Here is a 14,024-nt window from a genome sequence, read left to right on the forward strand (position 1 = left end):
TGTTTTACGAGCCATGTAAGTCACAACATCCATGAAAAACTGTACTGTCCAACGAGTTTCCAGTATTGTTGAGTCTTAAACAAAACACATATGGTAACTAGCCTTAAGTAGAGAAACTTTCATAATAAAAATAGCTATGGAGCTATAATATTTTCCAAGTCCTTGCTTGCCTTGAGTACGTAACTTGTAGAAAAGATTGAAAAAGGTTTCCCTATTGCATTAGAAAGTTTATCATGGCGAATAACTGACCCATTTGGCTTACATTCAATTCACAGTCTACTGAATGACCTCATCCCAGCTGGGACAGTGATTAAGGCTTTAGCGCTCAAATTAGGAAAAGTAAAATATGTAAGGATCCTTTCTGTTGATCAGTTTCCTGCAACTCTGTTGAAAGTAAGACCACTTGAGTGAGGTGCGAAAAGGCAAGCGTTGCAAGAAGAGAGGATGAGAGCAAACAGCCTTCTGGGAGGTGGGTGGAGAAGTTAAAAACAAAACTGATGACAATGGCCCAGATCTTGCAGTCAGTGGTGCCGAGTGCATTTAAAACTAGGCTCCTACGTTGGCTGCAGTGGAAATCTGCTCACCTGACTACAGTATGAATCCATCAATAAGGAGAGGAGGAAAGCATAGTGGAAAGGCTCAATTCCAGAGAAGCTATGCCCTCTTTCATGTCATGAGTTGAAGGCATGTTCTTCAAGGTCTGACTTCAGCTCAATGAAGAGGGGGGGGGGGGGGGGCGGTGTTTTTAATAATTTTAAATATTTTCTTTGATCCACTTTCAAGTTGAGCTCCCAAACCAGTGCATCTCCCCCAACTCCCAGGTGAAAGGTGTGTGGTGGTGGGAGGGGTGTCGGTGAGCAGAGCCAGCGGTGCCAGAGATGAAGGTTGGGGGTGCTGGAGTGTTCCGACACTCCTTCTGATTTAAAGGACTGTGCTCCTGAGCAGGCCCTACACTTGCTAGGATAGCCCTAAATAAATCAGTGTAAATACATGTGTAAGTCCAGGGCAATCAACTCAAGTTCCTGACTGACCATCAGCACTTGGGGGAGGCGGGGTGGGGTGAAGTGTTTTGTTCCCCAACACAAATATGTTTGGCACACCATACTTCATCTTGACAAGTACAAACATTTCTACTCTAACCTCCAAAAATATATATTTTGACATTTCAACCTTTCATATTATGCTAGGTCTAGGCCCTTCCCAGTATACCTTCTGTGACACCGACTCAAAGATTCCCCAGAAGAGTTTACGTGTTAGATGGAGTTCTTCCTCAGAGGTCACACCATAATTAGCCCATCCTGATGGAAGACAGTAGTATTTCCAACATCTGTCATAGTGATTTGTGAGCAACTAGAGTGAAATAAACATAAGAAAATCATTAGTTGCCAATATGAAGAGACATCTGACATTATTCAAGTAATAGCAAGAAGCTATAGTTGCATATAGGAAGGCACTAGTGAAGCAGGGGGGTCAACAGGAGCACTGGAGAAGCACAGCAGAAAGCAAGAGCATAGGGAAAGCAAAGCACAGATAAAGGAGGAGCCCAGAGAGAGCAGGAGCATGGAGGGAGCGGTGGCAGATTTGGAACATGGTGGCAGGAGCACATCCACCTGTAAGAGCCAGCCCTGCATTGCAGACCTCTTGGAAAACCCCCAGGGATTCACGTACCCCTTTTTGAGAAGACTGCTTTAAATCATATGCAAAGAAATCATTTTTCCACAGGTATGAGAACCCAAAGTTAAACTGAGATCAGTAAGCTGCTTTTTCGTTGTTGACAAGATGATTAATTAGAATCCAACTGGTTTCCTTGTAGTTAATAACAAGTAATTCTAGTTCTGCTTTTCTACAGATTCATGGTATCTTGGGGGGGCAGTCAAGTAGAATTATATAGCACGCATCACAAATGGAGCTATTTCCATGAAAGTGATAACATTACACCTACCCAGCATATAAAAATTTAAATTACTGCACAAACCTGTTTTCATATATACAGATAATTAATTAGGCTGCCTTTGTGCTCCTAGGTAGGGAGCTTTGCTGTTTATGCTTTTAAAGGTACTAATGGTTGGTAAATCATGCACAACAAAGCCTGAAATTCTGACGGGTTCTCTTTGTGCTCCTTGCAGGGAACTTCATCGGCAAAGTCAAAAAAATTATCACCGCACGCTCAAACCCTGCATTTCCCCATGTCTGGCATATAAATAACAAAAAAAGAGCAAATCGCTACAGAGTGAACTTATAGGGTTTATTAACAGTCCATAACAGAGGTTTTCTGTAAACAAATATCTGAATGATGTTGAAACAATCAGATCCAGAAGTTGTCAACACCAACATCACCACCAATATATTCATCAAAAACAGAGATAATATACAAACTAACCTTCAGTGGCATCCTGGCATATTCATTTAATATTGGTACATCAAACACTAGTCGACGGAGTAAGTGTTGCAACATTGTTGGACGGAGGTAGCTATAAGAACCGGAGAAAATTGTCAGCCTTAACTGGATAAATATTTGTATAGTAAATAGATTAGAAATGTCAAAGAAGTTGATAATTGTGATCTGTGTGAATTGCTAGAATTTAGAAGCCCCCATGTATCAGCTAAACACACAACAGAGTTGAAAGAGTACTCCCACAAGTGTTGACTCTGAGAGGGAGGTATTCACAGGTACCACAGGATAGAAACTGTGCAGTAGTGCATCCAAAATGGTGGGAAGAAATTGCTCTCCCGCTCCCATCCTGACTTGGAAATATATCCGTTCCTTCACTGGTCGCAGGATCAAAATCCTGGAGCTCCCTTCCTAACAGCACTGTGGGCGTGCCTGCACCACATGGACTGGAGACCAGGAGGAACAGTAATGCTCCCTGGAGCAGAAGATGACGTAGGCCGTTGGTGCACCTCACTTCTGCAGATGCATGCCTGCACTCTGGCCATGCTAGCTGCTGAGCTGCTGATACTGCTTCATCCAGGAGACACTGACTTGAAGTTGAATGCCATGTTGACACCTGCAGCCCATCAGCCGTATATTAAAAGGTTGAAAATCGATCAAGTTTAGCATCAACACTAACAACCAGCTGGTGGGTGCTATTAGGCTGCCAGTTAGTTAAATCTACCCTTTTATTTTTTGTAATTCAGAAATAAAGGAGTCGCCTAGGTATAAATGAAGCACAACGTGAACAGTTTGCATTACATGAATCAAGAGGTATTATCAATTCACGAGAGGGATAAACTGTCTTTAATTTCACCGAGTATCTCTGTTGCTTGCTACATATTGACATATTGGTTACAATTATCAATTGATCATACACAGCAGTAATTTTTATTTTTGAAGATGTCATTATTTATTCATGTGTTTATAGTATTAATTCTTGGTAAATTTGTGCTGATCAAGGTGAAGGATGCTAATTTTGTGCAATAAAACACATTTTGATCATTTCTGTCGCTCACTATGCCAGTATGAAGTAATTCCAGGACAAGTACACTAGCTAAATTCAGAGTAAAACACCTTTCACTCTGCTCCATAAATAGCAAATGAGTCTACGACCAGATAACCAGATTTAGGGATAAATAATAGGCAGAACACAGGGGAGACACCCCAGCTCTTTGTTGAAATAGTGGCGAGGGAACTTTTACATTCACTGGCTGGACCAGATTGAGCCTTGTTTTAATGTCTTATCCACAAGATAGCACTTCCAACAGTGCAGAAGTCCCTGAGTATGGCACTGAATTGTCAGTTTGGATTACATGCTCAAGTGTTTGGAGTGGGACTTGAATCCACAGCCTCTTGATGCAGAATTGAGTGAAGAGTAAAGGTGCCAATTCTGTATTAGTTATCAACACCTGAAAGATGAATCATAACCATCACCAGTAATGTCATCCAAAATTCATCATTTGTCACCACATGAAAGTACTTGGTTCTGCTGATTTTTCCAATGCAATTTGCCCCAAATCTGCCAAACCAGTGCAAACCGTCATGGAATTTCAAGTGAAAATTACATCCAGTGCAAATCAAGTTTCTGCAATCTTTGCGTTAGTTTAAAATCATAGTGCTAGAAGCAGACCCCATAAAGTTGGCTACACCCTCTGATTGAATTAATCGCCATTGTGTGATTCTGTTAACTGGGCTCATCAATGGACCATTGAAGAGGCTCTTACAATTAAGCTGGTTCTTTTGGGTACAGGAACATTAATAGGCACAGTTAAAGACTTTTGAATTTCTTTCTAATTTACAGTGAAACTGACTGCTGTACAGTAATATAATAAACAAATGGTTATGCATTTTTAAGTTATTTTCTGTCACTTAAAATTGAATTACTCACAGGGTGGTGGATTAGATACTGATTAAAAATGCTGACTTTTTGTGATAAACCCATTTTCAACTGCATTAATAAAATGGCACAAAATTACTACATTTTAATATACCAAGGAATATATTTAAAGCAAATTTGTTTAAAAAAGAATTACATTCTAAAAAGCTGCTCATTGCACTGGTTCATGGCAGATTTTACATTGTAATATGCAAATGTGTTTAAATAGAAACTCTTGGTAAATGAAAACACTTCTCAAAACTAGTTCAATTTTGGGTGCAATTTACCCCCAGATCACCAACTGCACCCTAAGTGGAAACTCTACCCATCCCCTACTGTTTTTATATTGCAGTTTACAAATGACGTTCTTACCTGCACAATGCCATGAGGCACGCTTCAATAACATCCCTTTGTGCCTTAGTTAGCGAGCGGCCCCTAGACAACCGGTAAATGGTGTGCAGCATGGAATCAATCATAATGGCTCGATGCTCAGTTCCAGCAAACAGTGGTGCACACTTAGTTATCAGAGGAAGGACTGCAGTACAGAGATAGCGGTTCATAGCGAGAGCCATCTCAGTGGTACTGAAAACAACCTGGGAAGGCAGATCGAGAAGCAAGTCAAACCTATTAGATAATAATCAAACCCCATGCTGCATACAACAGGCTCTTAACAAGCATGAGCAATTGGTTGATTATCATGATACACAACTGAAATGTAAATCTCAATTTAAATCCAATTGGGACATATACAAGCATACCAAAATGATGGACAGAAAAAGATCCAGTTAGCCCATCAAGTCCGTTCTCCCTCATGATGGCTGGAGCACCTACCTACCAACACCATGTAATTTCTTGGGAGAGGCATACACAGAAAAAAGCCTGGGGCCTAAAAGGGAAACACAAAAGCTAGAAAATCCCTCTATGATCCCCTCATGCAATCAAAACCTGTTGAGGAGATCACATTGACCAGCCCTAACCCTAACGTTAATTGTTAAATTATTTACCTTTTATCAGATGTGATCTCGACCCCAGCCAAGATTTTTGAAGGCTTGCTGTGAGGCAGCACATACTGCGCAACACATTCCAGAGGCTCATTATTCTGAGAAAAGAACTGCCAAACAAGCTAGCCTATTCCCTTTGTTGTGTACTTTAAATATATAACTCCAACTTCTTCCTGATCTGTCAAATTGAAATAATCGCAGAAGACTTGAAATCCCTTTCCTTATTTTATATTCCTTCATCAGATCACCTTTAAAAGTACTCTGAAGTAAATAGACCCAGCTCTTTAACCCTACCTGAGAAACTAATCATGAAGTATTGTGCAGGGGAATCTCTGGAAAATGTCAACAGGAGATGCCAATCCAGTTCTGCACAGCATCCTTCCTGATATGAAATGGTACTGAATGCTTCCAGTGGCAGATTTAAGGACAGGATCATTCTACATTGCCAAGTAAATGAGGGCCATATGGACACAGGAAGGCAAAAGATGAATGTTGAAAGGTACTTTGGGAGCTCAGTGTGATAGCCCCAGAAATCACCAGTGTTCTAGAGTTCAATAATCTGGCTACATAGTTCAATGAAAAACTTGCAGGAGCTTCTGTAATGTTCAACTGTCTGACTTTCAACCAGCCATCCACTATCTCATTTTATCTGTAATAAGCTTTTCATATGATTTATACTAGCACAAGTCTTAACGCACTCTTGCTCCAATGTGAAAATAACTTGCACAACTGAACATGGTTGCTGCAATGGACAAAATATTTGACTGCAACTGTAGATTGACGAGGAAAATTTTAGAGTGAATTTACTGAAAATTAGCATTTAAAATCACGCTACTTACAGTATCCAAGGAGGCAGCAGCTCTCATATCAGGTAAGAAGCCAACCTCCAGTACATGAAGGAGAAAATCCTGATTTTCTATCCCATAGACACGATCCAGAAACAGCACCATGGGAGCCTTATGGTCAGGGACAAAGCTGGCTGACATTTTAGGTTCAACAAGGTTGCCATCTGGAAATCACAAACAATAAGATGAAGCCAGCAATCACAATTAGGGATTCAGGCAGCGGGAGAAGTGGAGCTCCATCCTCTGCCATACTAGAAAATAATTTTGCATTATGACTTTTTCATATGAATTTGTAACCAAGCCCATGTACTGAGACCAAAAAATAGAGCTGCGTTGTTGCATTCTGAAAGGACCTCTTACCTTGGTTAAGCAATATATATCAAGTTAAATTAGTTTCAAGGGTAGGCAACCCATCTCTATTTGTATTATTGCCTATCACCAGAACATCAGGTTATAAATAGCTATATCAGGTTTGTGAAGCAAAGAATGCAAGTTTGTAACTTGTAGCTTTTCTTGAAAAATGCAGTCTGACAGCTAAGAATCTTTCCATCCTTCACAAAGGGCAGAATGTTTGGCGGGAAGCTTACATGGAACTATATACAAAATCCGTCAGTAAGAGGGCAATTGTTAGTGCTGCATTTTGTTAATCTATTCAATTATGAATTTCAGATTACAGGAGAAATAGATTTCCATATGTAAACTGCTTTATGCTATAAACAAAAATAAAACCTGTTGGGTGAGTACCCTAATTGCAAGTCTGTTGACAACTGAATAGATTTACAGTACAATTCAAACAGCAACCAAAAGCTATAAGCTAAGGTCTAACAATTTTTGACTTGACTGCCGGGCTAAGTTGTAATCATTTTGCAGTTGTCATATCAACACATTTTATTATGACTTATATCAGTAGTTACCAATGCAAACATCCTTTATCCCATTTCCTCTATTTATAATACTCATATTAACAGACCAGGTATGTACAATCAAATTTCTGCTTTAAGATTTTTTTTTAAAATAGCAGATTTAAAAAAAATCTAGGACCAGAATACTGTGAACTCTGCATAATGAAAGTCAACATAAAGGTCAAGTTAGAATTAAGTCAGGATAGAAAACAAGCCATGTCCTGCAGGGAGTCAGGCCTCAAGACAAGATTGGTAAATGATCAGCAGTTCAAATTAATTCACATCGACTGCACACTAGATATCTTCCATGGCAGGCATTAAACAGATTAAATAAAGGTATCTCAAGGTGTCACCAGCATGATGTACAAATAAAAGATGGTTAACTTTTGTTTCACGCAAGCGTATAGAAAAGTCACTGACATCTAGGCATCAGGAAACAACAATTTCTTGAGAGTATACGGAAGCCTTCTACACAAAAGATATCAGAACGATAAGGTGAAAATATAGAATATTAAATAACAGGATAGTTGATGCTACAGGATATAACCCCCTCTTAATTAAAGGCACTATTATGAAAACTGGGCAGAATCGTCTGCCAAGTGCGGTTGCAGGCGTGAAAAAAGATATTTTACTCGCCGGCTGCAATGGCAGGTTTTCGCGCCATATTGTCCCCTTCCCACTTAGTAGTCATGGAAAAAAACACTAAATCGCTGGTGGCCGGCCCCCAATTGGCCTGCCAAGCTGTTATCTCACCGCTTCCTCGCACTGGGCACCATACTTAAACTGCAGCCGCACGCACACTTCTCAATTCTTGCAGTTTAGGACTGCTCCGGTGAAGACATGGCCCCAAAACCAAGAAGAGTGCAGCACCCCTCCCCGATTCAGTGACACATCCCCGGGATACCTTTTGGATGTTGTGGAGGCCCACCGTGATGACCTCTACCCCCCTCTCCGGCCACAGGAGGCCCATCCGTCTCACCACTCCAGCTCAAGAGGTGGTGGCAGAGGTGGCCAGTGCCAATACTGCACACAAGAGGTTGGCCATCCAGTACTGAAAAAGGATGAATGATCTCATCTGTGCCGCAAGGGTAATGTCAACCATCTCATCACTCTCAACTCTCACATTCATAAGCCAATCACACATTCACTGGCATCTCACTGGCTGCCAGCTCAAGGGACATCAGTCTCACTCTCTCACACACATTCTCACATTTGCATCTGGCCTCATCTCCTCTGGAGACTGCCTCCTCATCCCGTCCATGGCTCCACTCAGCACATATGCATGCCTGGCATGCTTCTCATTTGCCCTTGCATACGCTTTGCTCACACTCTCTCCGTATATTTATGCAGGACAAGATCATGCACAATCAGTGGGATAGGTCCCAGACCGGGAGTGGGGTGCCAAGCCCACCATTCGAGAATAGTGCATTGGAGATAGCCGGAGAGGATATGCACCATTCCTGCAGTGACGGTGAGGTCGGCGGCAAGCATCCATGTGAGGATCCTGTACTAGATCATCCCACTGTTAACACTACTCTGAGTCCACTGTTTTGTGTCTAACGCAGCTGCCAAGTACTAACAATCTCCACTTTTCCCTCCTAGGCACAACCGCTGCGTTGCCCTCAGGCAATCTTGATCCCAACTCTAGCTCCGAGAGCATCTCGGATGAGCATCCTGAGGGTAGCACTGTTGAAGACCGGTCACAGCACCCAGCCACACCCTCCGCCAGCACAGCGATGCACATCTCGGAAAGACCTAGATGTAGTGCAGCCTCGGAGCAGCATACAATCTGTTCCACAGCAGGCGGAGGCAGGGAGATCCGGGGTCACTGGTACACGGAGGACTGCTGGAGGCAAGGAATCTGCTGAGTCTGAGTCAGGTGATGAGCCTTTGGACTCGGCCCTTAATCAGTTGGTGGAGCTGTAAAGCCTATCACGGGAACATTAGGAAAGGATGTCTGCTGCACTCCTCAGACAGCAAGGAACAATGAAAGAGTCTGTCTGCTTTCAGCCCAAGGTGATAGCACTGGCATGCTGATGCACCAAGGTCAACACTGGCAGGATGGCGGTTGCCATGGAAACCTTGGTCCAGGACATCAGTTCTGCACTGATGTGTGGGCTGCACGCCATCGCCGATGCCATAGTTGGCCTCCAACAGTGTCAACAGGAGAGGGGTGCAGGGCAGTGCAATCTCACTCCAAGTCAGCCAGGAGCCCTCAGGCACCCATAGGGAGGAGGACCAGAAGCTCAACACCCCAGGGTCAACCACCCAGGCAACTCCAGGAATGTCTGGCCGATCCAGATATCCTCTTCCTGTGACCCCCGCAGCTCCAGCTCCACAGGCTAAGGAGGGTGCAACTGGCCCACAGCGGGACACCTAAATAAGTCCGGGGCCGTCCAGGTCTCGGCCCTCCAGAGGAAGCATGCCAAAGATGTCGCAGTCAGTAGGCTGCCGCCAGCTCCGTTGTGGATGTCGGAGGATCACCAAGACATAGCGGTAGATTAGGAAGGTTAAGATGATGTTGCTGCACAGCGTGGGCATGGGTGTTAATAACTTGTACATAACATTCACTATTGTAATAAACTCCCAAGAATGTCTCCTTGCCTATGGCTTCTTGTTATGACGAGCAGCGTTCGTGTCACTCCGATGTGAAATCTTGGTTCCTGCACAAGATAAAAGCAGGTGTCTCAGTCCAGGGCCTCTTTCCTGTGCAGTGTGCAATCTTCAGAGCAAACTGAAGGTCCGGCTTCACACTCACTGGACACATTACTGATGCCTGAACCTCGATGATGCTTGTCATTGTTGCCAGAATGTCGTGGGAAGGTGTCACAGAGTTCCGGCATTCTCTCTGTGTGCTCTCAGCACCTTTCAGGTGGGGCTGGCCCCCATGTCTTCAGCATCTGTGTCAGGTGACGCTGTGCCCCTGATGGGATCAGGTGCTGAAGGCTGACAAAGGATCAGGTGCATTTAAAGTTTCACATCTGCGGCTCCATGATAGGACCCTGATCACTGAATGCAAGTGAACTGCCCTCAGTCAGACTGGAGTCAGACATTCACAGGGGCAATGTGAAGAACTATGGAGTGTCCTCACTGTATGTCATCATCATCCTCCCAGGATCTAGCGACTATTCGGGCCTCCACTGCGTCCCCATGACATGAGCCTGAGCACTAAGGATATGTGTGCTGCCATCAGCCATACAGGAGTCAAGCGTTCACAGATGGAAGGTCAGGATGGCAGGACTGACCTCACCACATGCCATCATCATCATCCTCCATGAATCTTGCGGCTAAGGGCCTCCCGAGCGCCCGTTTCATCTGGCCAGTGCGATGGCCTCATTGCCAGCATCTTCACCTTTGTGGACCTCATCACTGTCATTCCTTTTGACGTCCTCCTCATCGGAGATGTGCAGCTGTTCAATCTCCTCAGACAGGTTCCCCACCCCCCACTCTTGCAGCGCCAGGTTGTGTAACGCGCAGCAAGCGACGATGGTGCTCCACAGCCTCTGGGGACTGTATTGCAGTGCTCTATTGGAGCTGTCGAGGTGGCACCGATTGAAGGCAGCTTTGACCACTGGACTCCATGCTGTGCTCTCAGCTCAGGCGCAGGCCTTCTCATAGCCCACACTGCAAAGCTGTGCTGTTAGCTTGAACCATGATACTGGTCCAAACCTTAATAAAGACAGTGCAAGGGGCTCTGAGCACTTCCACCAGTGATTGTGCCATGGCCACCTTTTGTAAGGGGATTCTACAACTTGCCTAGTTGGCCAGTTGTTCGGCTGCCCCCTAAAACGCACATTAATTTGCAGTCTGTGCCCGAGGGGTGAAAAGTTCAGGGGCATTTGGTGGCACTTTATGCTTTTGCATTGTTCGAGTGGGCATGAAAGCTTCAGAGGCCTAATGCCAAGCACGTCAATGGAGCTGCAGCTGAACGGTCTCAGCTGTGGAAGAATGCTCACTTTTAACAAGCTTTTCCAAGTGTGTGGCCACTTCCCTCACCCCCCCTTCCCCCTACACACAACCCCCCCGCCCCAAAGGCATGCGCTTGCGTAGTTCCTTCAGTCTGTGCTGCCTTGCCTCCCCCACTGGCCTCACCCGCACTGGAGCCCTTGCCCCGACACCGAAATGAAAGCCAGCCAGGAAAAAGCCTGTGCCCCCAACCGAATGTGCAGCACCTCTTCCTTGATGTACTATGGGTGATGTTCGCGAGCGCTGCACAAGGTTGTGTGCATTCACCTCTGAGTTCCACTCGATCTTCAGGTTGCCAGATGCATGCCTTTTAAAGGCAGCCATGAAGCACGCCATTCTGAAGTCACGCTGACGTGGGTGGTAAATTTGACATGGTGGGGGGGAGGGTGATTCCGGCATGAGGGCACAATAATGAGATGCAAATGCATTAAAATTAAGTTCCCCATGTTGGATGGCGGAAAATGTGGCCCGCCGCTGATAAGCAGAGTGGACAATCGCAAAGTGGCTTCACAACAGCGTGAAACCGATTTTGGTTTTCTCGCCATATTGTCTGCTCAAGCCTGCCATGATGTCCGCCGCCAACGGGACTGGGTGACTCCGCCCATTGTCTTTTCATTCAAGCTAGCCAAGTTCTCTAAAGAATAGTATAAAAAGTTATTGGATCAGAAATCAGTCTTAAGCACAGCAGTTATTTAAATGGTACCAAACATATCTATCACCTATTGTGCTATGATATGATTTGAACATACAATCCAAGTCAAGGCCAAGGTTTCTGATAGCAGCCGCATGAGCAGTTTAACTTTACCTTTTCCATAGGCAGGTATCTGCAATGGCAAACTTATAACACCAACTAAGTCTTCAATGGGAACCAGGGATCGCAGGATTGCCCGGATTCTCAATGCTTCACCTTTTCCAGCCTGGATCAGCTGTTGCAAAAAGAAAATAAACAACAGAACTAAGTTAACTTGCAAACTGAGATTTGGTTTGCGCAGCAATTAACACCGACTGTGGTTTTAACAAGGGGCATATCAGTCAGCGTAATGAGAGCCCAGGAGTAGAGGTCCAGCATGCTGACTGCTTTTCCTGCACTGTCTGGGGGTAAAGACCTTATGTGACCCATTTCTTAGCAAACATTGGTAAAGCACATGGGGCTATAACTTTTGCTCAAGTGGTGCCAACTCTCCAGCATTAATTTGAGTAAGTTAGGACATAAATACTTAGCAGGAACCCAGAATAATTCCAGAGCTCAGTGAAAGGCCAGGGAATGTGACCCACAAACATCTGTCTTGCAACTTGGAATGGTTGGTCTCCTGTTGGTGCCAGCTTGGCACCATCATATTTCTTGGTCTCTGTGATTCCTCGCCAGTTCAATTGATTTCTTTGTATGTTAGTATGTTATTTTAGAAGAAACTGTCTATGGTGAGGCCTTTATTAATAGCAATACTGTGCTGTATGTAGCATATGACAATACTGATCCCCACTGGGCATATTTCCTTGTTTCACCTGTGTGTCTGGTCAAGTCTATTCACAGCTGGAGTATAAGGACTATACATACACAGGTACTAACAACCATGGTTTCACTTGGCCCGTAGCTTCAAAGAATATTCCTTCTCCTCCAATTAACTGTTCTATGTTTGCCTGCTTCAGAATGAAAACATGGGATAAATTTTCAACTCACCATTTGGGCATTAAACTGCCATTGAGGGTCAGCCACCAGTTAACAGAAGTTTCATTTTCAATAAAAAGTATAATCCTCAAAGGGATGTAGAACTCCCTGTAAATTCTCAGCAAGCCTCAAAAAATACCTATAAATGCTCAGGAACACAGTGACTTCTAGCCAAGTTAATTCCTCAAAACAGGTGGATTGAGTCGCACGAGAGGTTAAAATGCAAAAAAACTCTGCAACAGGAACCAATGTTCCCTCTTTTTTATTGAGTCTGCAGTTGACTTATTTAAATGTGCGACCCCTTTAACTTGTTTTGCGTGGCCATACACTCGTGATAACTTAATGGAGCCAACTTGTGCACATGCCTGTGGGGGACCTTCAGGTTGGTGCACGGCTCCGCAGTTTACAGGGAACAGTGATGGGGACCAAATTGCCTGCTTACCATTTTAACATTGGCTGTGGGGGTGGGGTGGTGAGGGGAAAGGGGTGGATGACCAATCCACTCACGGGAAGCATGTTCGTTATTTAAACATTTCAATGAAGCCATGTGCCATCATCTCAACACTCATTCTATTTATAACTGCAGGTGGCCTGGTTTCCCAGGCCTCAGCAGATCAGTCAGCTCAAAGATGACAGACAGGGAGGCAGACAGGAAAATGGAGTCGGGGCCACATTCAGATCAGCCATGATCTTATGGTAGAGCAGGCTCAAGGGACTGAATTCTCTTAATTCATATGTTCGTATGTATGTTCTAATGTTCATAAGAGAAAAGGGCTGAATCCATGAGGTGGTTGCCTTTGCATTCCTACTTCTGGGCTAGAACAAGGAGTGTTTCCTCCAGGCTCAGGATACTGCTCAGTAAACCACCAGACCTTCCCCCACCTGCCACGACCTGTCTGCTCCCCCAACTACCATGAGATCCACCCACAATCAGGAATCCCCCCCGCCCCCCCCACTCCCACTGACCACCATTTGATCCCCACCCACCACCCAGCATGACCTCTTTCACTCTCCCAATACGTATTCCTCTGGACTTTAGCCTTGTGAAGCAGTCTTCCTGCCTGAAAGGCCTCCTGTCTGTCAATTAACGGGTTAGTTTCTAACCCCACCTCAGAAAAAAAGTTGAAGTAATTCTACAGTTAAATTTTGCAGGGCATTTGGGAAAGCCAACCTCGCAACAGCACCCCCGCACAGAACTAGTGCACAGACTACAATCCAGGCCAATGTTGCAGGCTCTCACTCCTGTGTGACCTTTCAACTTCCCACCTATGACTACTGTACAGGCACAATAGAACTACCTTTTCAGTGATGGTAAGTGAGCAGAACTGTAGGGA

The 14,024-nt window shown here is 44.5% G+C and overlaps 1 protein-coding gene across 1 annotated transcript in view; it reads right to left on the minus strand.

The window, feature by feature from the left end:
* Positions 1-14,024, minus strand: part of LOC144671280 (ryanodine receptor 1-like) — a 473,493-nt gene that overhangs the window by 208,839 nt on the left and 250,630 nt on the right. Inside the window, exons 46-50 of the mRNA XM_078533089.1 lie at positions 11,830-11,950; positions 6,151-6,320; positions 4,683-4,903; positions 2,381-2,471; positions 1,210-1,350 (exon numbers count right to left, since the gene is read on the minus strand). Coding sequence (XP_078389215.1) covers positions 1,210-1,350; positions 2,381-2,471; positions 4,683-4,903; positions 6,151-6,320; positions 11,830-11,950 — 744 coding nt within the window. The remainder of the gene's footprint in view (positions 1-1,209; positions 1,351-2,380; positions 2,472-4,682; positions 4,904-6,150; positions 6,321-11,829; positions 11,951-14,024) is intronic.

The sequence above is a fragment of the Cetorhinus maximus genome, chromosome 32, assembly GCF_964194155.1.
Source record: "Cetorhinus maximus chromosome 32, sCetMax3.hap1.1, whole genome shotgun sequence".
Lineage (NCBI taxonomy): Eukaryota > Metazoa > Chordata > Chondrichthyes > Lamniformes > Cetorhinidae > Cetorhinus > Cetorhinus maximus.